Source organism: Scomber japonicus, chromosome 13, assembly GCF_027409825.1.
Source record: "Scomber japonicus isolate fScoJap1 chromosome 13, fScoJap1.pri, whole genome shotgun sequence".
Taxonomy (NCBI): domain Eukaryota; kingdom Metazoa; phylum Chordata; class Actinopteri; order Scombriformes; family Scombridae; genus Scomber; species Scomber japonicus.
The window spans coordinates 24,844,476-24,871,013 of NC_070590.1; the positions used below are offsets into that span (position 1 = coordinate 24,844,476).

The 26,538-nt window shown below is 42.7% G+C and overlaps 1 protein-coding gene across 1 annotated transcript in view; it reads left to right on the top strand.

The window, feature by feature from the left end:
• spns2 (SPNS lysolipid transporter 2, sphingosine-1-phosphate) overlaps positions 1-26,538 on the top strand; it is a 68,673-nt gene continuing 42,135 nt past the window's right edge. Inside the window, exons 1-2 of the mRNA XM_053331791.1 lie at positions 1-456; positions 19,731-19,796. Coding sequence (XP_053187766.1) covers positions 225-456; positions 19,731-19,796 — 298 coding nt within the window. The 5' untranslated portion in view covers positions 1-224. The remainder of the gene's footprint in view (positions 457-19,730; positions 19,797-26,538) is intronic.

Consider the following 26,538-nt stretch of genomic DNA (forward strand, 5'->3'; position numbering starts at 1 on the left):
ACACTGGTAGAAAAATATGATCCCGAGGAGAGCGGCTCCTGCGTTTCAATACTCAAGACAACAATTTCACCGCGACTCATTTCAATAGAAATCTCAAACCCATTCACCAGTCTGCTCCTTGTTGAACTCTTTTTCTCTACTCCATCCTTTTTTTTCTTTCTCTATTTCTTTTATTTTTTAAAAATTCTTTTATATTTTTTGCGCTGGATCTTTCGTGCCAAAAAATGTGTGTGGAGAGCGATGGATGTGAGATAGAAGGCTGCAGCAGTTCGGATGAGGTGCGCACGCTGTCGGGCAGCATGAGCCCCGCACTGAAATCCAACCCGGACCTTCACCCCTGCAAACCCGGTCAGAAATTCCGAGCCGCGCTGCTCAGATGCCGTTCACCGGCTGCTGCTGCCGGGATCCTCAGCTTTGGGAACGTCCTCAATTATATGGATAGATACACTGTGGCCGGTAAGAAAGCTGACTGACTTCTCCTTTTTTTTATCACAGCTAGAAAATGATATTTATGTATTTATAATAAAGGCTCCAGCAAAGAAATATAACAAATAGAGCATCTTTCTTTATTTTCTGAACACTGTGTATATTAATTGCTTGTTCAGTCTTGAAGAGCTGCCATCAGCTCACCTTTAGCTCAGACGGGCGGAACAATGGGTTTGCCTAAGCGCAGTGGACAATCTGTTAAAAAAACAGCAAGCAGTGATGTGTTTTCACCGATGTATACAATGTGTGCGCTGTGATTAAATCAAACAGATACACGTCTTCGTTATCACTCAGGAAAAAGGCTTGACAGTGTTGTCTTTTAACCCCGGGCTGGTAGATAATTGCAGATCGATCAATTAAGGCGATCAACTCTCCATCCCAGAACCTGACTGCATGCTTTTGCATTATAAGTGTATGTGCATGTGTGCGTGTGTGTGTGTGTGTGTGTGTGTGTGTGTGTGTGTGTGTGTGTGTGTGTGTGTGTGTGATGTCGCTGTAGGCTCATCTGTGAGACCGGTTTCAGCGACTGCAAAATGACAGAAAGACAGAGAGAGAGAGAGAGAGAGAGAGAGAGAGAGAGAGAGAGAGAGAGAGAAAGAGAGCGTATCACTATAGAAGAATCAGTCATTAGTTCCTCGCCGTTTCTGGAGGCGATATTAGTCCAGCTTCTAATAGCCTGTGTTTTGCTCGCTGTGAGATGCTGTGATGAGGCCATGTGGTGTTAATCCTCCTCAAGCGTCCTGCATTTCCTCACTGAGATATGTATAATGAGCCAAACACCCTGCTTTACTGATAGAAAATGAAGCATGTGCTATTAGAGAGTTTACAAATGGATTTGGTTATGAAATGGATAACTAATTGTGACAAAGACTGCTAATTAGATGTGTTAAAAATAAAAGTTAGTAAGATGAAGGGCTGATTTTTAAAAGCAAAATGGTTTTCAGTCTGTATCAGAAGGAAATGATTTTAAAATAAGTGAACCAAATCATTAAAATAGTCCACTTCTCACATGTTACTATGAAGGAGGTCTGTTGACATGACGTTAATTGTACACTAAGAGTTTTATGAGCCATTTTTACAGTTAATGACTTAGACTTTGATTCTAATCTCAGTCTGTAGTTTTATTGGATTGTGTAGTTACCTATCAAGGCTTGAACATTGGACTGTGGCACTGAATAGGTTAAAATATTGCAGCAGCATGGAGAATGGAGGGAAGTGTGTTCATGTGGAGAGTAGGTTCATCTGTACAAAGAGATGCCTTCCTAAGTAAAATTCAGTTTTCTATTGATACACTCCCTCACTGACTTGTTACTGTCACAAAACAGTTAAAAATCTCTTGTGATATTTATAGATTTATAGTATCCTTTTACCTCTTTGTTTATTTGTTGATGGATATCATATCAGACATGAATCTGAAATTAACAAATCTGGCTACACTGGTGAATTTCCCTCTGTGGCCCCTGGCAGAAAGGAGTGGCTAATTCATACAGAACAATGTGTTCACTTAAGTAGCCACATGCCTACAGCTCATCATCCTCAAGGCCTCTGGTCCAGTCCGTCCACTGTAAAGAGTTGAGCCTCAAAGACTTGGGCGTTGCACTGAATGATCATTGCATCAGGAGACTTTAATTGCTCTGACTACAGCCGGGCTATGAATGCGTTGATGTACAGTGGCATTATCTTATCTTAACATCAAGCACCACTCAGTCAGAGCAGATAGCTTTAAAAAGCCACATCCTCCTCCTCCTCAGTCATGTATGAGTCAGTCTCCCTACACCTCTTAATTCTTTGATCAGAGGAAATCCCTCGTTTAGTGTGTAAAAAAAGGACGCTTTCCTCCTCCGTCCTCTCCATCACAATCCTCTAAACTGTGCCTCTGCCTCTTTATAATATCTCATGAATGGCAGTGGTTAAAATCCTCTACTAAGCTGTTAACTTTGCCAGACCTCCAAGCACATGCTGTGCAGTGACAGGAGGAAGAGCGACTGAAGAGAGATGGGGAGAAAGTGGATATAGGGAGCGCTGGATGATGGGGTAATGTGGAGGGAGGAAAAAAGGGGGGGGGGGGGGGGGATGCAGCAGCTTGGGCTAACCCTCGTGGGGAGGGGCTGTGCTGAGTACATGCGGCGCAGAGGGGTCCCTTCCAATCCCTGGCACCTGAACGCTGCTCAACTGTTTTGCATTATGCATGGGCAGCATGTGTGCTGGACCCTCGCACAGGACGAGGAGCAGTAACCATGTGCAGCCAACGCAACTAAAACATACAGCATGAGCTTATCTGCCAGTCCTCCCTCTTGCTCCGTCTCCTTCTATCTCTCTTCGCCTGCTGTGTGAGCTACATTGCAGTAGTAATTAGGTTGTGGAAGCAGCGCCTCTGTGTTGGCAGCACATTGTGTGCGTGTGTGGGGGGAGGCAGAGCTGTGTGATACATCAATATAATATCAATACTGTGCACTTGGACTACATATCATGGAGGATTTTAGTTATTGACAGGTGTGACGTCTGTTTTAAATCTTGTCTTTTCCTCATTCAATTTATCAGCTTATTAGACTGTTAAAAGTGACATTAAGTAGCAGTTGGTCCTTTTCCATGCTTTTCCATTGCCACCTCCTCCTTCCTCATGCACCATCGGGACCCGATTTCCCTTTTGCGCTCCTCGTTTCTATCCACTCCGCTTCCTCCTCCTCCTGCTTCCTTCTTCTCTTTTGAAACTCCTCCAGTAGCAGGTACCCAAAGTGTAGCCCTCAACTCATAGATCTTAATGTCAATTAAACAGGCATGAGCGCACACCCACAGAAAGCAAACACACATTAGAAAAGGTTCTCCCTCCCAACCACCACCACAATTCCAAGAGAAGGGCTGAATGAGAGAGAGAAGGGGGGGGGTATGTGAGGGGAGGGGCCAGCTGCTGCAGAGGCAGAGGAAAGTGGACGCAGTATGCAGGCGGCGTGGAGAAGGAGTGATGCCCCCCACCCCACCCTCCTCCTCCTCCCTAACACCCCACTTCCCCCTCACCACAACGTCAAAAGGTCTTTGTACCAACAGCCATTACTGTAGTGTGTGTGGATCACTAAAGCATTGTCGCCGAGACAGAGGGTGACCATTCCAGACACCGGAGCTATTCTGCTCCAACAACAATGATGGGAAAATTGCACCCGGCAATGCACAGCAGTGTCACAGACTTGGATGTTTCTGTTCATCTCTTGTGTCAGAGGTGAAACCACACACACACACATAAAAACACAGCGCATTCATACTAACTACAGTTTATGATTCCAACACTCGACTGATCCAAGATGATGGTGAGAACCACAAAATAAGAGAGAAGTCACAATGTCTTTTTTTTTGTGTCTTACTTTAATTTTATGGGAGGTTGTTTTGTTCAGGATTTGACAGATTTACTGCCAATATTCTTTATACAAGACTTGAATATTTAATACCACCACTTTGCGAGGTGGGACAGCTTCAAAACAAAGTAATTACATGAGACTCAGGCTGCTGCATATTGGAAGGCAAGTCTTAGATCTTACTAAGGTTTTAGAATGAGTGAAAACACACTGTTTTACACACTATTATATTGGTTCATTTGAATCACAAAGGAGAGAAAAAGTTAACCAGTGTAATAAAATGTCTGTAAATATCATAAATATTTAATATTTCTAACACTGAGTTCCCTTTCATTTCTTTCATTACATTTTCTGTATTAAAAAATGTTTCCTTCCATCACAGTAACTGATCTTTTTACCTATCTTAATAGGAATTGCAATATTAATTCACTATTGTAATGCAGTGTGTTTAGCTCAGGATCATCAAGCGGTTAAAGGAGTTTAAATATCTGCAGTTTTCATATTTCTATGTTGTGAAATTGACAAACAGGTGATCTGATTTTTTTCAGACACACTTAAGGGACCAATCCAAGTGTGAGCAGGCACAGAGGACACCACTATTGAGTTTCAGTGGTGCTGAAGAGAAAGAAGGTGTGAGTGACTGTAGTACGAGTTTGACTTTAGGCTCAGCTGTTCAGCTGGTGGTACAGATCTGACCTGGAGTGCTCCTTTAAAAGCTTCTACTCGTTTTTTATGACTGTCTGATGCAGACAAGGCAGAAAAGAGGAGCGTCTGGAACATTTCAGGGTGTCTTTATGTGTGGTTGCTTGATGAGGTCGATCACTCACTTACTGCTCGTGGCATTTCCAAATCGCAGAATGCAGGTAAATGAAATCCAACCCCACAAAGATTGGATTGGGAGCAGGAGCGGCTGGTCGGAAGAGTTACGATGCCCTGACTGGGTCACTATGTCCGCCTTTTTTAAATCAGCCATATAACCCACTGCCACTTATATTCCATTTACATTTTAGAGTGCGTAAGAGCTCTGAGATTTAGAGGACCACTACGTTTAATTTAATTTTGAGGTGGCTTTGAAACCTTAAATCCTTTGTTGGTCTCTCTGTAGCCCCACAGCAGACAGTCCAAGCTCCTCGACAGCTTATCATAAAGAGGGGATTAGCTGTTTTTTTTCAGAGAATATGAGGATATGTGAGGCAGACACTCAGCACTTAAAGTTATTTGCTTCATAAGTAAGTCAACCCTGATCTGCGTTAACTCTAGCCACCCCCCTGTGTGCACCCAAAGTCACCCTCTTCTCAGCCAGCAAAGGGCCAATTTTGAGGGGTACCCACTGCAGTTTAATCTGAACGGGAATGCTGGGGAGCTGCAGATTAGCGCTTCTTCCAGGCACCTTAAGCTGAGTTGTCTCAGTCAAGCTGTCACTCTATGAGTACCCCCCCCCCAAAAAAAAACCAAAAACAAAACAAGGGTCACATCCTTTTGGACAAGTGCCTTGCATGTGAACTTTTGGCATCTTTGCATTAAAGACACAGATGACCGTGTGGTAATAATCCTCTTAAGGCAAGCTCTTTGTCACACAGTATGAAAGATGCAGCAATCTATCCTGTCTGACAAGTTATGTAGATTCATTCCTGATAGCTTCGCCTGGTTCCTTTGTGGCCGCTCATTATCACTATCCACGCACAGTCCTGGAGCATTCCTCTGCATTACCATTTCCACTCCAAGCAATCACAGGGGTAAATGCTGAGTGCGTTTCCTGCCCTCAACCTCAACCTGTCGCAACCTTAAAGCTCTCCCTGCTGTTGGATGTACTCGTAATGCAGGAAGGCGCTGGACTTTCGGTTCCACAGATGCTAGAAAAAGAAGAGAAGTGAAGATGTTGTAGATGTCTCACAGGGACATTCAGGAATAAATCAAACTCTACGCTGATATGGAAGTAGAAAAGTGTGTCACGCCGCTGGTTGAAATGTCTCACCACAGATCTCCCAAGAGTTTGACTATGTGGCGGAATATGTCAGGATGAGGCATGTGTGAAAACTGTGCGAAAGGCTGTGTGGGCCATGCTTGAGTTGTTTTAAGCTTTAGTTGTTACTTGTTTGACTCTTCTCCCAATTTCACCCTCCCTCGTTTTATAGTGTTCACATTAAAAGGTCTCCGAACAATAGCAGAGGCTTTAAAAAGATGGAGAGCCCTCGAGTAATTTACTTTATAGGGTTGCTGCCTCTTTTTTTTTTTTTTTTTTTTTTGCAGCGCTTTTTCCATCTGATGTCGAGCTGTTTTGAATTAGGCAAACTGCTCCGGACTGTACAAATCCTTCAGCATCATCGCTTCTACACATTTTTCATTATATGTCAACACCGCCCCCTTCCAAACTTTGACATCTTTTATTTCGCTGTTGACAGCAAAAATATTGATGCTGTTCAACAGATGTTATGAAGTGGGTTAATTTACAATTACTTGATATCCCACCAAGTGGACTTTTCCAGACTGGTTTCCCACAGATCCTCCTAGTAATCTCTTTATGTCTATATCCTGGTGTGCCATTCCTGCTGCTGTGAGAAAACAGTCTGTGTGTTCTTTAGGCTCCGATTTAGCCGACGTCTGTAATAGTAACCAGTGGAATTAGACGGAGCTCCTTCCTCTGCCAGTGTAGGCCCTTTCATGTGGCTATTCCAGATTTCACCGTCAAGCTAGACACACTTCCCCTCGCAGCAGCTTTCACCCCGTGACCCCGGAGCGTTAGGAACGTTAAGATTCATGGCCCCCGCTGATGGTCACTTTGGGGTGACTCTTTGACACTTCGCCCCTTTTGTACAGCTGTTATTTAGGCATCACCCCAGCTTTGTATCCCACCATCACTCATCACAGCTATGAGGCCATTACATGTGTTGCATTCTGGAGAGGGTATTTTTACTCAGAGCTGGCCACGCTATAGATCCACACACACACACATCCATTTAGCACTGGAACAAAAGCAAGCAAGTTTTTAACCAGATCCAATATCAGGCAAGGATCTGGAGTGGCTGATTCAACACACAGAGCCTCTTATTATCTTTGAAATTCTTATCTGTTTAACTGTCAAGTCAGCTTGTAAAAAGACAAGAGTATTTTGCTCAAGCTGTCTGTTAATGTTTGGCACTTGAATGTGAGTGGCAGTCTTATAATCATTATTACAAGAGGAGTTTGTGTTTTTGTTGGTATAGCCTCCACCTACAGAGTTTCCTTTAGGTTTTACAGCCAGGAGATAAAGACGGTATCTGCTTCAGTCCAGTTTCTGACACATGTTGGAGTGAGACTGAGATGAATCATCAGCAAAAGCGAAAGGATTCTCCCAGCCTTCTACAAAACATGCATCCTCAATATGTAACCATGTTTAAACCACCCTCCCTTCCTGTCTCATTATCTACGAAGATTGGTGTGTTTACCTGCAGAAGGAGCTGAACTCCATCTCTCCAGCCAGAAGAAAGGAAGGGGGAGTGATATGGGATGCGTTGTGTGCTTTGGTGTGTCTGACACACTGTCAAATAACGGCTCATCCCTGCTTAAAAAATATGATAGGAACATTTTTTTGTTTTTTCACTCCCTGCATTCCATCTCTTATGATTATGGCAGTAAAATTGGGCAGCCGCAATGTTGCTGAAATAAAACATACGAAGGGATTTGGATTGTTTCTATTTTAATAATGTTATAGATAACGTTGAGCAGCAGTAGCATCAGTCAAAAACAAAGCTGACACGTTTTTTTATTTTGTCAGACAGTTGACCTTTTCGCTGCTCAGACAATTCTGCGCATTTCCCTTTCCTCCAGCTACCCAAAACACTCTGTGACATTCACATCCATTTCAACACAGATACCAAGAGAAAAATACTGGGTACAAAAAAAAAAAGAAATCCAAAACAAAGCAACACAAACAAGTGAAATTTCTGTGTTGTGAAGGTCATATTCAAATGTTCCCATGAGCCCGGTGCTTTGGCAGAGGCCACCAATATTTGAGGGGGGATGAATAGAAATGGAAGCTGGAGCTGAATCTATCTCATATATTTGCGACACACACACACACACACACACACACACACACACTGAATATTGATCAACAGAACAGCAGCTTGGAATTTGGTACATGTGATGAAATTGTAATGTCCTGAGACCCACTGAAATTGGATTTTTTCTCAGACACATTAACAAGTTGTTCTTGAGAGGATCGGAATCTAATATTGACCCGTTACACCCTGCAGTTGTGAAAGCAGACCTGTAGCTAGCAGTAATATTAGCTCTCAGCCCCTGGAAGTTCCCACAGCTGCTAGAAATAATATTTAGAGTGTTTATTTACAGCAGCTCTATATCTGAAATGCCTTCCTTATTGAGGAAAAATGTAATCTTTTCCCCAATTAACTTGTGATAGAATGAGCGGTAGAGCAGTGGGATTATGTAATCTTTTATATCCTCCAATCAGGCTGGAGATAAGAACTTGGGTGTGTTTGTGCATAGTTGTGCTTATGTTTCATCAGCTCTTTTTCTGATTTCATTTGTTAGATATCTGTCAGCATGAGACTGCAGCACGATTTTCATTACTGTGTTTGTCGTATGCATTATTGTGTTTGCGGGAAGAACCGGGGGTGAATGAGGTCGCTGACCTCAGTCAAAGACTTAGATCTTGCTGCTAATGCCTTGGGTCAGAGGTGGATACACACACACACACACACATATACACAAGCCCTTAGTGTGTCTTTCTGCTGTAAAAGGATCACACTTAGGGTTGAATTCCTATGAGAATGTGTTGGTTTTGTGTTTCCAATACATCAGTGCTGTCACAGAGACAAAATAAGCAGGTATTAAATCTAATATTGGACTATAGTCTGGCATTATACTTTCCAATCAGTCCAGCCTCTCATTTAAATTCTGGATAATGTTGCATTGCACAGCTTGACTATGAGGTAAGCTGACTTTTACATCTGTGTGTTTTTTTGCCTGCGCTGTGGGAGAATTTCCTTATGAGACAATGACAGGCTGAGCTTAGGTGTTTGTTGAGTTGCACAACAGAATGGTTAGTCACACTTCACTGCTCAGGGTGGATTATAACAGTGTTCTTTAGATTCTTCAGCATCATTAATGTTTACTGGTTAATGTTTAAAAGCATCAACCCTGCAAGCAAGCTGTCACCACGCCACCATGTCACAAAAATGACAAAAGATATGAATGTATTTATATAACAATGAACATTTGACATTATACATCTTGGCTGAATCTGTCGCTCAGTGTGATTGTTGCAATTGTTTCTTTGACTTTGATTCGCTGCATCGGCTTCCTGTCAAATCCAGAATAGAATATAAAATCCTGCTCCACACCTACAAAGCCCTAAATAGTCAGGCATCATGATAGCTTAAAGAGCTCAAAGTCCCCCACTAGAAAACTGTGCTCACAGAATTCAGGCTTACTTGTGGTTCCTAGACAGACGCCTTCTCTACATTTAGGCTTCAAACTTCCCCTTTTGATAGATCTTATAGTCAGGACCAGCCAGGCTTGCCCTAGACCAGCCCCTATTGTCCCGTTAATGTAGGTTATTTACTTGGATCCGGCCCAAAGTTTTTGTGTTTTCTTGTCTCGTATGTGACCTTAGTCCAGCTTGACGCCACCTGTTACTTCTATTATTTTTAGTCATGTTTGGCCACTGCTACCACGACTATTATTAGTCACATTTCTATAATTATTAATGTTGATATTGTTATTATTGTTGTTGCCGTGCTCATCAAGGCAGATGGCCGCTCACCCAGTTTTAAGGTTTCTTCCCATTAAAGGACCGTTTTTCTTGCTGATGTTGCTCATTGGGGAATGTTGGGTCTCTGAATGAAAGAGTACACACCTGTTAAAGTGCCCTGATATAACTCCTACTGTGATATGGTGCCACATGAATAAAGTTTACTTGACTTGACTTGACTTAACTAGACTATGTTGTCATTCAGGTTGCAGCTTAATGAATATTTCTCAGTATAGTTTAATGGCTGACTGATAAGTGTGTCAGGCCTGAGGCTGTGTGCTGTGCTGTAGGTATGTGAGCTTTAATGAAACAGGCCCGGTATGTGGAGGAAGTTAGAGAGGCACAAAAAAGATGCTTTGGTGTGTTTTCCCACGCTGAAAAGAACTCAGACTCAACTCACTCGATGACACCTTATCCAATTGAGAAGTTTGACTGAAACGCGATAGAGTTAAGCAGAAAACAGGGTCACATACTTTGTTTTTATGATATAAAATGAGTTCAGACACACTGATAAAGAAATATGGTTGTGTTTAATTTTCATTCGAGACCCACGAGAGATTTTAATATGGTATCTGAGGTCGTTCTTTATAAGTTTGTGCAAAAAGACATATTTGGGTTTCTTGGGGAGCAAGTAATGAGATCCATATCTAATTCATGAGACAATGAAAGATGAAGCTCACAGCCTTAGCTAAACTGTCCTCCCTATAACTAGGCAGAAATTGAGTTGGAAATTAGCAGCTTTTCCCTCAAATGAAGACGCAGTGAGAGAGGGACATCGGTCAGATAGTTATTGCTTTTGAGTAGTGTGCGATAGAGAGGTCACCTTGACAGTAACTCAGGGAAAAAAAGGCCTTTATAAATGTGATGGATCTTCCCTCTGGCTGCTGTTCTGATGGGAATTCAAGAGGAAGCCTGAAGATGAAGATTCATATTTATACATCTATATACTCCCAGGAGTCATCCTAGCATTGAAGTGGGTGTAGAAGAGTGTAGACATTAATGTACACACACAAATAAATTGCACTGGATGGAAGTGACAGATTCAGTATATCCCATTAGTAATGGCCCAAATGGAGTAGTTTTGGCTGCCGCAGTGAATTGTGATTGATGTGTAGAAACAGAAGAAGAGCCCCTCCTTGTTTCAGCCGTCATATTTGTCCTCTGCTCGTTCCAGTCCAACAGCCTTGTAACAAAACGGACAATAAGTCACATGGCAGGGATGTGGTGTCATCCCAGGGCTAGAGTCAACAGATCTGAGCTGCAGTCAGCTCCTAATGTCACTGAAGTATCTTATTATTAATGGGTGTGCTGCAGTCCTTTTTGTTCTCTGTCACCAAAAACTACCATGCCTTTAAACAAAGATTCATTTAATCTCAAATTTATTTATTATTGTTTTTTTATTGCAATTAAAATCCCTTAAAAATGTCAGTTCTAAATTAGATGTTTTTCTTGAACATTGAAAGCCAAAAACAATGTGTCATAAATATTAGCCGTATAAGATTGGCCCCTGCTGTCCTCCTGTATTCTCCATTTTATGGAGCTTAAGCACTGTGATTGTCCATAGATGATAGCTGGTTGAGGCTATCTGAGCTAAACTGAGCTGAAAATACAAATCTTAACCAATTTTCTTCTCTTTTTGTCATGGTCTTTTCAACAAACAGCACTCGGGTCTAGACAGTCAGTTTAACAGCCTGTGGACATCTTATAGTCCCGCTTTGCAGTTCATACTGTGGTTGAATCAGGGGGAAGTCAGACGAAGTATGAGTCAGGTGTCAAACAGAGAGCACACAAATGTATTATTTTAAAGGTAGAACGATACAGTGTGGAAGAAATAATGAATGTTAGAGCCTGCTGCTTTATCTTCAAATAATTCAATTGGGTAAATGAGTGTCAGTAATTAAGCTAATGTAACAAAGCTTGTTTTTACTGTACAGTTTATGATGATTTTGCATTAATGATGTTTCAATACCACCCAGAGAGGATTCACCACATCCTCATATTAGAAAGAATATAACCTCACATACACCAGAGGCGAGGTGAGAGGAGAAGTGAAATCTTAAAAAACACTACATAATGACTTTAATCCCCAACACTGTTATGTGAAAAAACACTTGGATTACTGTCAGGATTTCCCAGATTCAAACATGCTGATGCTGGCCATGTGCTGCATGCACACACGCACACACACACAAAAACACACAGTGAACTTTTACCAACTTCTAATGGACAAATTGTCCATACACTCACATAACCCAACGTTTATATAATTAAAAGAGCACAGAATAATGGGGACAAGGGTGTAGTGTGTGTGTGTGTATGTGTCTCTGTGTGTATTTTTAGCCACACTAGTGGTGTGTGTATAAGGATGGCAATGTGAATTGGTTGGTCAGTCTGTTTGTGTGCCGGTCTGTTGGTTGGTCGGCTGGTCAGTCACTTTGGTCCAGACTGAAATAGTTTAACAACTACTGGGTCCATTGGAATGAAAATTTCATGTCCACTTCAAAATGAATTGGGCTCTTCCCTAAATTTTCCTCTTGTGTCATCATCAGTTTAAAATTATATGTTGTCCAGTACTTTGGTTTGAGTAAATAACAGAAAAACATTCCCATCAACTATATCTGTATCTGTTTTGTAGCCCACTAATTAGCAAATGCAACATACTAATGTAAGATAATGAAACATGTGTAAACATTATTCACTAATCGTTAGTATGCTGGTGTTGCCATTCTAAGTACAGTTGAAACAAGTTGAAAAAAGGTTCAGATATATATTTTTTCAGTAATGCACATCATCTCTAAACAGTCTGCTCATCCATTCATCACAGTGAATCACTGTAATTAATGTCTGCATGCAATAGCTTCATAATCAGTAATGAAAGAGGGCAGACCTTCCCACCATCACTCATATCACACTGTAAATGTAAGAGTAAATGAAAGTAAATGAAAGAATGTAAGAGGAATACAATCTAGTGTTGGGTTGATGATATAAATCTGATGCTAAACTATATTAATCAAAACCTTTGTTTACCCTTTTGCATGAATAATAAATTCTGCTTAAATGCATTGACACAGAGCTATTAGCATGGCAGTAGGCTCTTTGTCTTGTTGTGTCATATGCAGCCGCATCAGAGTGCTTCAAATTGGCTCTGAGCACACTCGAAGTGTAAGTGAGATAACTTGCTTTTGGCTGTTTGGTTATAATTGTCTGACAGTTTTAGAGCTCATTATTTCATCCTGGCTTTATTTGCCTTGAAATAAATAGTTCAGACACTGCGTATGTAAATATATGTAGGATTATTTTTAAATGGATTAAGACTCTGAACATAAACCGACTATAAACTCTTGAGTTTGCTGAAGGGACATTGTCCATATCACTTCGCTTTTACGTAAAACCGGACACCGTTGGAGCCTCTCTCAACAATTTTCTCCGGGTTAATGTGGCTCTATTTCAAAACTCTACATAAACACTCCTCCATGTCCACATTCAAGGTTGAGTTCAATTGCTGTTCAGTATTCCTGGGAGACGCTGGCGTGAACAAGTGCAGTTCACGGAGATCCCCTGGCAGTCAGACAGTCTCATCTCATCTCAAATACCTTTGCTTCGCTTTGCTGCGTCTCTTTCAATCTAATGCATTATCTCATATGAACAAGCCTCTGGATGTATTATTGATGAGCTATAGGTTAAGTCTGTTCCCTTGATGCTTCACTATGCATCCTCTCTACCGCCATCAAATATTTAGCACGTAATGGCTGAGACTAATGCACTGTGGCTCTTGAGCTGAATTCAAGCTTTTGCTTAGTGAAAGAAAATTAGGTAAAAAAACAAATGGTCTATTAATGAGAGTGGTTAAGGCTGGCAAACATATAGGCCTTTAATTTGATTTTGCACCTGTTTAGCTGTATCAAATGTTAAGATTAGACTGAAAGCTGTTTCAAATGTCAGGTTTTATTACTGAAATAACTGAACTCATTGTCACACACTGGCCAGAGTTGTGATTAGAATATATTCATCGTGTTGTATGATGATAGCGATGTGTTGCTTAGTAACCTTTCTGTAAATAGCGGCATTTGGCAGAAAAACGAACTAAAACCACAAGTTTTACTTGTGGTTTCTGTTTGAATATACGTCTTTTATAGTCAATGCAAATGTTTGAATGGCAGTGAATGGTTCTCCCAACAAAAACAAGTGGCATTTTAACGAAACTAAAACTCCCTTGATATGGCATTCACACACCAGTCAGCAAAATCTAAAAAGAAACATGAACTGAAACCAAAAGACTTAGTTACTTGTTGTTAGGAAACACTTTTACTTGTTACTACAACTGTTATAATGGTCGTGGGCCGAGGGCTTCAGACAGAATTTTAAGTGGCGGAAAGTAGAATTGGGGCTGGTGTGTGGTCGTGTTGTTATAGGACATGTATCAATGAGAAGATGAAATACGATGGGGGAAATCCAGTTCAAATTATACATCTGTAAATTTGAAGTCTTACTCATGAATGAGGAGATTTTTTGTGTCGATTTTAGACCACTATATGACCCTAAAACTCTTTCAGCATCAGCACTGCAATGAAGGTAGTGAAAAATCAAAACACAAAAAACTAAATTGAACCCTAAACTGAATGAATATGCAAAAAAAATAAAATTATCATTAGCTGCAATATCCTTTACACATACTATGATTTAGGTGGGATTTTCTCCTCTGCATCAATCACTGTGTTTAATTAACATGATTTAACTGTCAGACAGCTGTTTTTTTTACACATTAGCCCTAAAACACTTTGAGTAAATTTGTGCTTTAGACTACCAACAAAGAAGCAGGACTGGGACTTGTTGATTTTATAGAGGAATCCAGCTCTTGTACAAGCTTTGTGCAGGCAGCTCTTCACTGTTTCCCAGACATCTGCACTGCAGCACGTTTCCTTTCTGTGTGGCAGAGAAAGGAAGTGGAATGGAAAAAGCGCTCCCCCGCCCACTGCAGCCACATGGCAAGGGAGGAGAGCAGTCGGTCAGGAGCCCGCCGGCCACAGTGCCTCTGCACTCTGTTGCTCTCTCCCCGCGCTGTTTCTTGCCGTCTCTCACATGCTCAAACCTAAAAATTGGTTACAAGAACAACCCCAAACATGCACTTTCTCCTCACTCATTATACCCCCCCACCCCCCCTTTTCTCTCTCTCTCTCTCTCTCTCTCTCTCTCCCAGACTATTTATACTGACAGGGGTGACACATGAAAAGATCACCCCTTTGCAGGAATGGAGGGGAAGGATCTGGCCACATCAGCAAAGCGGTTCACCGCTGCCCGTCACACTCTGGCCAGAATGAATGACTTCCATCCATTGGCTCCCTTTCACTCACACACACACACACACACACACACACAGTAAAATCAGGGGAAAGGGGAACACATACACACATATACTATATACACAAACACTGGAAACCATGGCTTTACAAAATCCAACTCTGTCTGACCTTATGTAGCTACCACCTATTTCTTCGCCCCTCTCGTCTATCTCTGTCTGTCTGCCTGCGAGTGTGTGTGTGTGTCTCACTCTAATGCTTGCATGTTAAATTGGACTGCTATTCTCTCCTTCCTCTTAGCCTAGTTTCACTGAGCAGAAATAGAACCAGGGGGCCAGAGATCCACCAGTCTCTGCTGGGGATTTGATATGAAATCTGTCCTCTCCAAGCGGATGGAGGTCCATGTGTGTGCCTGTCTGTGTATGGCTGTATGGGTGTGGTGTGTGTCTGTGTGTCTGTGTGTGATTGTTCAGTTATGGTGTAATTGTGAGTGTATGGTGGTCCCAGAGGAGCGATGCCGGCAGCGTGCGTCATTGCACGAAAGCTGGCCTTGCAGAAACAGCATGCTGTATCCTCATTTAAAGGTTTCCTCTGGATCACGCCGTCATGTTATTTTAACTGTGGTGGCATCAATATGTGTTTTTTGAGTTGTTAATGTGTTGTTGTCTTTCTGTGAGAATGATGACATATGAGAAAAATGTTTTTTCTTTCATTTCTGGAGCCACATTGATTTACAAAAGCCAAGCCTACACTGTAAATAAACAGTGAAGTGGTGGCCTTATAATAGAAACTGCAATGAGTGAATGAAAGTGCTATTCATATTGAAGAATGATCATTCACCATTCACTGCTGTAAATGCAGCATTTGTGGTATGTTCACCAATTTGACTCATTTCTTCTTGAGCTACATAGAAAAAAAAAAGTGGCTATAAAGGCGGACTTTATGAGCGGGTGGAATAAGTCTCAGCTCCACACTGCACCCGACTTTGTGTCAACTCTGTGTTTGGACTGCCGTGAGCAACTGCAACCGCATAGTGTGTACAGTTCAGCATCACAAAAAATTCATGCAAAGGGTGCTTAAGCGTCAAAGAGTACATAAGACTGTGCTATTACATACCGCAAAAACAAGTCGGTTGACTCATTTTTACGAGCCCTAAACAAATGCACTAAAATGACAGCTTTGTATTTAGTTAGAATATTAAATAAATTACTTTTAAACCTCCAGGCTCATTGTTCACCCACTTCTTTGAGCTCACTTATTATTTTCTCTGGGTGTAAAGGTGAGCTGAGGGAGTGTACAGCACTTTAGGGAGGGACGGAGTAGCTTACATGGTGGCTGTTAGTGTACATTGCTGTGAGTGCTGTCACTTTGAATGAAGATGCAAGAAGCTAGGTGTTATTGTGTGCTGTCAGGAAGATCCACATTCCTGTAATGTTTCTTGCTTGGCATCATGCTCAGATGCACACAGACCCCAGGAGGCCCGAGGCTTGAGAAACTCATTAACATTGTTCAATTGAATGGATCAGTGCTGTTAAATGTTCAGTGTTGTGACAAACACAGTGGGGGACTGATACTGTGTGTTGCTATAATGTAAAATATCTCTATTTTTACTGTTGCTATGGTATTGTTCTAGGTATTTCTGGCCTTGTTTAATCACCTGTGTTGTTTAGGAACACCTGAGCAGACAAAAGCCTGGTGCAGAGAGGCTGATGTTCACTGGACGCAGCTGCAATGAGGAATTTTGAGGGGAATATTAGAAAAAAGACAGTTTGGAGATTTGTAAAGCTAAGTTCCTTTGTGGTTTCTCGACCTTTATCTCTTCTAGTGTCCGTACAAGCATTGCCATGGCAACTAAACTGGGTGCTGCCGGCTTGGGCGAAGGTCTGTCTTTGTATTACCTCATCATCTGAATCACTGAATCTCTCTGTCTTAATAAGACATGGTCGTTAACATTTGCTGGCTGAAAAACATGTTGCCTGAGAGAGGAAGAGAAATGAAAGGAATATGTAAGAGAAATAGTGAGGACAGGCTTTGAAAGGCCTCACTGAGATATAGGGGAGATAGTTCTGATAGGCGGCTACACAAACACAGAGCTGCTGGCTCTCTGTAATCCCTTACAGATTAGCACAGTTCATTACACAGCTCATTGCACTTGAATCCAGTACAACAAACACTTACTTAGATCTGACTTCTACCACTTATTTAAATGAATATGCATGTAGCTGCTGGAATACAGAATGTCATATAGTTTTTTAGTAGACTTGATCCTGTTGGATTTGTCCGTACCCGACTTTATCACACAGCGGCTATGGCTCTGTTTTATCTAACATGCATAGTGCTGTTTTCCTTATCTTAATTTGCCAACTCTACCTTTTTGTATTGATTGTCTGGTAAAAGTGTCTCGAGCATAGACGGGTGTGGCACAGACAAATGCAGACAGTATCCAGGAGGGACGCTCCACCATCTGGTGTAGGAATCCCCCTCCCAGCAGGCTGTTTTAAGGGTGTGTGTGTGCGTGCGTGTGTGTGTGTTGGGGCACTTCTTCCAGGATAATTAGAGTACAGCTGCAGTTGTACCGTACACTGTTAAACACCGTTGTGGCTGGTTGGCAGGCTTGACATAGGGGTGAGAGTCACTGTCACAGCCAACCTGTCTTCCCAGGGCGTGAAGGGATGACCACCTGATGTGTTTCTGAGATTTCGTGGGGTTTCGAGTGCGTGTGAGTGGCAGTGTGTGAGTGGCAGTGTGTGAGTGGCAGTGTGTGAGCGGCGGTGGCAGATCAAATCAGCTCAGCTCGGCAAACTCTATACCTGCTTTCTTATTTTAAGTCCCCTCAGGCATGAGAATTAACTAGATCCCCAAGGTGTATAAATGAAATGTGACATATGCTGTCAGATGCTGATCTCATCCACAATTCAGCCTTACTTGGACTAGATGTGAACTGAGATTCACCTGCACAGAAGTGTTATAATTGAGCCTCGCTGCCTTGAAGCAGTCGCTGTATAATTGCCATATTGCTTGCTTTGGCTGTTGTGGGAAAATACTAACAAGGAATGCAGTTCCACATGTTAAAGCAGAGGTGATGTAGCAAACTGAAGGATGTAGAAGTTGATGTGTGCTTTGGAGAAATTCTAATCCTCATTATTATTGATTGTGTAGGTGACTTGCTGAACGGGCGAGTTTCGCTGAAACTGGGTGATTACCAGCATACCAATACTGACTTTAAGTCGTGTTATTATGAAACAGAAACAAGAGCAAAGAGTTGTGAGTGTTGTGGCTGTACAAGAATGCTGCCTGTGGTGTGAGAATGTAAGCAGGTGCTTCAACTCAGATGATAGGAATGTATGTCTCTGCCCCTCAGCTCCCAGTCCAACCCACACCTGCCTCTCCATTGCACTGTCGTTGAAACAATGCCAAAGATAGCAGAATCGACAGCATCTATCATGTTTAGTACAGCTATTTACCTGTTTGACTTTGATCTTTCTCATCATCCCCCAACATATAAAAACCCACAGGTGACACGATGCATGAGTCACTGCTGAAAGACACTCGCAGAGACTCCAGCACACTACTGTGGAGGTCAGGTTATGCTAGGTCATGCTGGTCTGCTGGGCTCCGAGGAGAGGAGAGGAGAGGAGAGGAGAGGAGAGGAGAGGAGCAGACAGATCAGAGGCGGCTAGCTTTTTAAAATGTTAGTCATGCTGCTGTTCCATTTTCATGAGCTGTGTTGCAATCCCCCAGACCAGCCTGCCAGTTTCACAGAGAGCCAGCCAGCACCACCAAGCACACCACACTGCATCTGGACTGCGAATAGTTCTGAGATAGAGATGCATTATGTCTCTTCTCTTATCTTTTTTAGTAAGAAAACAGCCTTTGAACCTTTCCAAGCTGGTGGTCTCAAGAGGAGCAGAATTCATTTGATGAGATTTCTTGTAGCTTCTTGTTTACTGATGCTTTAAGTTTTTTTTTTTTTAAGGGGTTTCTTTAACTCCAATTTATCGCCCTCTGATCTTCTTCTTCATTTTCATCTTCTGATGTTTACGACGTGTTAAAAAGTTTATGAGATTACTTTTACGGGTTTGACAGCATGTTCCCTGCATTGGACACACGCTCCATGTTATAATGACCACATATTCTCTGTCCTATACCTTTGGCCGAGCGCCAGGTGCCATTCGTCTCATTATGGAATCAGAGCGATGCGTACTATGTGAATTTTCTCCATTCCGGCATCACTGCTCTTGGGTTACAGTAACAAGATTAAGATGACTTCAAAGACCTTGTGGTTTCTCACAGTGCAGGGGTGTTATGGTGCTGTGGACGGATGAGAGCCACCAGATATATTTAACTTCACACAGTCGGTTGCAGTATCATCTGGTAAAACCCAAATCAACTCCAGTCACTGTGTGTTGGAGTCGCCCCCCTGAGCTGTTTACATGAGCCAATGGGAAGCTAATGGTGGATAAAGTGTGTGTGTGTGTGTGTGTGTGTGTGTGTGTGTGTGTGTGGGTGCACATGTGTGTGTGTTATTGAAGTGTTTTGTGTGTTCAGAGGAAGGTGCATTTAGCGAATTAACACCACAAATTGTTGGTATACAACACCCTACAGCAAAATATTTTACTAAAATATACAGCAGCCAAGAGAGCACTTATCACAGATATTATGTTGCTCTCCAGGGATGTTAAGTGCATGATAGCTTCCAAGTGCTGTCTATCAATCATATTCAACAATAATCACAAGCCACAGAAGACTAACACAAAGCCAGAGCCGTGTCTTTTATTATCTGTAGTTATGATTATCATCATGAAACCACATTTATGTTTTTCCTCTCCTCTTTTTTTTTTGCAGGTGTTCTGCTTGACATTCAGCGGCATTACAAAGTATCTGACAGTGGAATTGGCTTGTTGCAAACAGGTAGGTCTCCTTTTATCCCATAATTACTTGTGTGAAAAATCTCAGATCAACACCTAAACACACAGCCTGTGTGATGAGGGTAATTATATGCTCTGATAATCTTGTATCTAATAAGAATGGATGGAACAATAGAAGGCAGAGGCTCCGGCCCGACTCTGCCTACTGTAACAATAACAATGATGACAATGACAAATACATGAAGGTGCTTTTTTTGTAATCATAGGATTTAAATTTAAACGAAACAATGATTTTGTCAGATGTGTCAACACATACAAATCCACCCTGCCTCTAATTTGTCTGCAAACATGCAAATAAAGCGTCGTGTCAGAGGCTGAAGTGAGGGAGTTTCTGGAGCAGGAGGGCAGGTCGATCGAAAAGAAAACAAAGTAGAGAGCCAGGCCAGGCTGTTTTCCTGCATGTACCCAGGGTGTCTACACACTGTGGCGTAGGGCAGGGTTTCCTGCTCCAATCTAAACCTTAATGAATTCACCTTTTTAGGGAGATACCTTGCTAAAGCTCTCTCATTGGAGGACAGGAGCCAGTCTTGTCTCCGTGTGCCCTCAGAATCATTCAAACGGCAACAAACTTTTCACACAAAGCACCATTGAGGGCAAAGTAGGCAGGTTTGAGTGTGAGGGGAAAGAATACAGCCCAGTGTTTCCTCCTTCACTTGAAGTTCCTAGGCTAACTTTGTGGTGAGGTGAATGGTGTGTTGAGGACAAAAATACCCTGCAGGAAAAAAAATAACTGTAGTAATTTCTGTCGGCTTTTCAGTGAATAAGCCATTTCATCATCTCCAAATCTAATTTCCTACCTAATTTCAATGTACTATGAATATGTTTCTCTGAAGTTACTTTTCTATCAGTTCTTACTTTACACATTGCTTCTCTTTTATCTCGTCTTCTATGTTTTTGCCATTTTTCTGGTAGCAGCTGTCAAAAAATTCATTCAGAACATCAGTCTGAACTCAATTCCACGTCAACTTTATTTCATATGTCTAGAATAAATATACTTCTAGGAGCTTGGCCCAAGCAAAACAAGAAAGCGAGAAAACCGACATCATTTGTTTTATGGGTGTTTTATTTGGGGGGGGGGGGGTTCAATCTTTAGCGTGCCTGCATTTGTGAAAACACTCTGACCTTCCCAGGTGTTGTCTGCTCTGACCAGCACGTTCTGCACCAGCAGATTTTTATGAAATCTTAACAAGAAACAGGAAGCCGTGAAGGGTGTTTGACTCTTAATTCTGTTTGCATTGGCTCATTATTTGGCTTATGCATACAGACGCACTGGCACAGACTCACATGCACTTAAACACACACGGTTTGTTTGTGGAGGGGCATATGTAGCTGATTTGCCCTCTGCACCGTCTGCATTTGCACTTCCCTGAGAGAAACCCAGCTGGTCAGGCTAAAAAGCAAGCTCGCGGTGAGCAGCTTGGCCTGTCCTGGCAAGTCGTGGTTTCGACTCCGCTTGGCCCCTGATCCCCAGACGACCTCTTTCTCACAGCGGCCTGAGGAATGCCGGGTGTCCGGGCTTTGAGCTGCGAGAGCGGGTGGGCGCAGACAGAGCCTAGGTGTGAAAGAGAGGTTACAGGGCTGATGTAATGATGGTTTTGTCAGAAGGGAGAATCTCAGCGTTTGCGTATGTATGTGTTTACAGTATGCACATGTCCCTTCTGTTTTCCCCAACCCCCCTCCACCCCACTCCTGTCTCCAAAAGGAACAATCCCTGCCTCTGTGAGCACCTGCAGGCCAGGCCGGCTCTGCCTTCTTTCCTTCCTCGCTGCCTCTGTCCTGGCAGCTTCCGTCCACCTGGGAACTCAAACTGCCAACGTAGGTGTTTTACAGGCAGTGGGCGTTGCGTGCGTTGAGGCTTTTTCTCTTTCTCTGCTGCCAGGTCACCCTCACACCTTTAAAAAAAACACTGACCACACACTGCATGATCCAAGTCTAAGAACAAACAGAGCAGTCTGAGTCAGAATCCCTTTATGAAGTCTGTTCTTGTGCAGTTTGAGGAGACATTTGACCCTTTTCTTTGGCTCTTCATCAAAACTACTGGAATGAAAAATTTCCCATATCTACATGTTACTGACAGGTTGTTTGCTTTAGGGAAATACTAGTCTGACTGAGCGCCAGAGAAGCCAAGGAAATCTGCAGCAGTGTTTGCATTTTGATTTCTAAGCTGGAAAAGTATTCTTGGCTCCTAAAAGAATCAAAATTAAAAATTAAAAATTCTTGAAACAAGTCAAAAATCAGTCAGTGGCAATAGATGATTTTATCTGTTTCCAATAAAAATCACTATTTTTCATGACTTCTCCAAAACTAAGTGTTATTTTGTTTAATATGGCGTAGCAATGTGTCTCTCACTGGGTTGTAGGAAAGAAAATAGCTTCGTCTCACCCCATTAACAATAAAATCAGAAAAATAAAAGGAGATTGAATTGTAGAGTTTGGTGAGATGAATGTTATTGCAGTATGGTGATGTAAACTGGTGCTATAAATGTAATCATGCTAAAAGATAACAAATGGAAAATACCCTCAGCTGAGCCCAGCCTCGACACAGCTCAGCGTCTGGAGCACTAGTCATTTATATTATTTAGCCACAGTGACCCTTTCAAAAACGGCGTACACAACACAAACTGACAGAGGTATGCGCTCATTTCTATTGTCCATGCGTGTGTGTGCATGTGCGTCATTACTGTTTGAGGAGTTGAGGCCTCAGCTTTCCGTGGAAGAGGATGAGGTGTGCATAGCTGTCAGTCAAGTCAGGGTAAAGGCATGTTGTTTGAGCCTGGAGCTCTCCGGCCCGTCCATCATTTAAGAGATAGTGTCTCACCTGAGCTCAGCAGACCTGTCAGTACTCTGCACCACAATTTCCTGAACTCAGCTTTCCCAGTGGAAATGACAGGCCTCTCTGCTAATGGCTGTCGGGTAAGGTCTATCTGAAGTGAGTGACACTCACATGCAGCTGTGAACTGGACCCGTCCCCGAGGGTATGGAGGGTACAGAAGGTTAATGGAAAAGAGAAAGAGGAGAGGGGGTTCACCTGGATGTTATAACCTTTGGCTGAAGGGAGTTTTGAACTCTTTTGTTAACCAGACTGAGAAATCTGAGAGAAGTCTTCTGTTAACATGCTAAGGTTATTGTACTGATTTGTGCTTTGAGGCATATCAGGGAGAAAAAAAGTCTTAATGGGATAAATTATCCCCTATAATGGAATCTGGCATAGTAATTATCCTCCACTGGTTTAGCATGGAAGCTGAATTATTGGGATCAGTCAGGCTGGATGTACTGAGGGGCGGCGGCTTAATATGGAGCCGGAGCTCAAAACAGCTCGCAGACTGTCTGTGCCCTGTTCTGTGTGTGGTTGCCCACCTTGTCTGAAATGCGACACTCGCACATGCACGCTCATACATACACACACACACACACACACACACACACACACACACACACACACACACACCAACTGACAAGTGCCCCAGTCTTTACATGGTGTCAGTTTGCCATTGAGCCAGTATGTGAGCTGTAAGGAATGAGGCCACAGGTGCTGTATGAGACTTAGGGCTTGAGCTCCGCTAACACATCAGACTTAAAGCTACTGCACACAAAAAAGCTTGGAGCCTAAACCGCCAGCAGTCAACATTGTGCTCAATGGAAATCAGGTCCATATTTTTCTGCCATTGAGGCTTTAATTCCATCCTGTAGCTAAGCTCGTGCTGTAGCTGTGGCTGTTTGGAAATCATTATTTATTCAGGCCTAAAGTGAGTCAGGTTTATGGTCAGTGTCAATCAAAATTCTCTACTGTTGATAGTAGGCTTCTCTGATTTCCTTCTGCACAGTTGGAGGTAGAGCTATCAGTGCTTGATCAGCTGTTTTGGCCACTCACAGCTGCTCCTACTTTGTCTCATGCCCTCGTTGGTATCCCTTGGTACCTCCTCTCTCTCTCTCTCTGTCTCTCTATCTCTCTCTCTCTCTCACTCTCTCTCAGCAGTTTGGCAGCTGTTGTTGCCTTGTTGTCACTCCCACTGGCACCTTATAAGAGTTATAAGGGATGAAAGGTAATGGAGGGAGAAGAAAGAGCCACCTGTGACTTCCTCCCTCTGGCTATGCATGGCAGCGAGGCTTAATCTTCTGCACTACTGACTCCAAAAGTCAAATAATTGCATCGCAATGTCGCTCGCCATACCTCTCTCATGCTGAGACCAGAATAGAACGATGACCTGATGATACATCGACATGTGTGTGTGTGTGTGTGTGTGTATCTCTATCTCAGGCGGTTTTTATAGGCCGTGTCTCGGAGGAGGGCAGCTGTCGGGCGATGATTGGCACCCTTCTCCCCCCGTCTTCTTCTCCCTCATTTCCCGTCAACGAACCAATCACATCGCTGATGAGTGACTGCCAATCCAATCAGGATTTTAAGGCCAATTAAACAAGCATGTTGTCAACTCCCCTTTAATCTAAATGTCCTATCAAATTCCCAGCCGTCTTTTATTTCTAAGCGTCATGGAAACTACCCAAAAGGGGAGGTGGGAGTGAGAGAACGGTAGAGTTACACAGGTTTGAAAATAGGCCTTTTATTTCATCATCTTCTTTTGGTCGTCATGGGGATGATCGAGCATTTATGGTGACGAAATTCTCAGGGATATTTTCTCTTGCTCCTTTGAAAAAGAAGCTGAACGCCAATCGATCGGCTGATGCCACAAGAGACTGCTCCCAGTGACATCAACAGATCAATTAGGAGCGCACACACACACACACACACACACACACACCCGCCACACCCCTCCCAGCTGAGCACTTGAGCTTGATTCACACAGATCGTACATCAGCAGCCAGTCAAGGTCAAATATAGGGCTGCTGCTCACTCATTTGCTCTCAGTCATCATTAAAAGAGTGTGTGTTTATGTAAGTTACGTAGAGGAAATGTGCATGTGTGTGTGCCGTAGTTTTCGTATCCCATTAGTTCCAATAAGAAGGGTAGCAGAGAAGAACATAAACACAGACAAGTGAGGCTCTCTGTCATTTCAGCCAGAGCTTGTCATTAAATCAGCTGCTCCTGTAGTTACTGCAGGAATATGGCAGGAAAGAAAAACTCCTCGCCCTGCGCTCAAGTGCTCTGCTGGATCTCCCCTCTGTGCCATGTCACCAGCCACTGGAAAGTATCCCCCCCAACAAGAAAAAAAAAACATGTTTTTATTAATACTGCAGCTTGGATAGCAGTCTGGAACTTCACCGAGCGCACATCTCACTACTGTTTCTGCAAGCACATTTCTTTGTTCCTACCACATGTGTTTGCTTCTAATACGTACTGGTAATGTGCAAAAGATGATGTTCCATCACGCTCTTGTCAGTCAGTCTGGTATTTGTAGCAGCGTGTAATTCTCCCCAGCTGCAGCTTTCTCACACTGAGCAGGTAGTAGAGAGATGTGCTGCAGCTGTGGTGACAAGCATAAACTATCAGCTCTCATGAGTAGCTGAGCGATTGAATCAAATGAGAGGGGTTTAAGCTGGCATTCGGTAGCGCTCCATGGCAGCTCCTGCAGGAGTTAGCCGAGGAGTTTGTCAGAAAGAGGCGAGAAAGCGCAGCATGGGTATTTCCCAGGCCGCATGTGGTGTTTATCAAAGAGCGACCAACAGATTGGTAATCCAACACTGGTGAAGTCTGAACCGAGAGGTTTCGCTGAGAATTCGGCGGCGATCAGAAATGCGAGGAATGCAGAAATGTTTGGTGCACCATATGAAGGGGAATCCATGAGGGAGAGATGTGATGTATGAGAACATCTGAGTTAATGTAAGACACATTGGTCGGCTCTGGTGTCCGAAGCCAAAGTTATGTGCCGCACCCTCCGCAGGCAGTCCCATTAATCATTAGGGGAGAAGAAGAAACAAATCTGCCGCTCCCAGCAGAACCGCACACCTGAGAGAAACCATAACACACAACCTTTACTGCCACGGTGCATAAGACATGATGACTTTTTATTTCCTTCTTCCACTGTAAGATATTTTTTAGTCATCAGCAGCAAGATGAAGACAATAAAATATATGTAACATCTTATACAACCTTTGTAGTAGTGTATATTGATTTTTCTCTCATTACTATTTCATCAGAATATCATAGCGAACAGGCAGAAGGAAGAATGACTGCTCCACTCCATATGGATGCACAGCAGCCTTTTATGAGGCCCAGATATTGCAGAGAGAAGAACTGTCCTACCAAAAATTTTAAAAATTCATTTCTCTTTTTATATATTGCACACACATTGTAATGATTGCTTTCACCTCTCTCACATAATTCATAGTGATATTTGAATTATTACACCATCTCTTCCTGTCTGGAAACAACCTGTAAGCTTACTCAGGAATTCATCAGTGTTGCTTCATATGTCTGACTGGAAAGCTTCAGGGACTTTTCCCCTGTTGCACCTGATTAGTTTGTTTTCTTGTAGAGACAGCAGGCGCTAATATCAACAAGTACCAAAAAAAAAGTTCACGGAAAGGTTCACCCTCTCAACAGAAAGCTTGAAAAAGATAATCTGGTTTTGCCACTGATTTAGTGGGAGGTGTTGGCAAAGGTGAGTCAGCCGGCAGCTCATGTTAAAAACACAGCAGCAGCAGTTACACATTGCAACATTGTGGACGGATTCATTTATTTGGTTGCTCGCGTGTCCATAACTGGCTACGCATCTGTGTTATGCATTGCAGACTGATACTATTATGTATTATTCATGGTGTTACATCCCT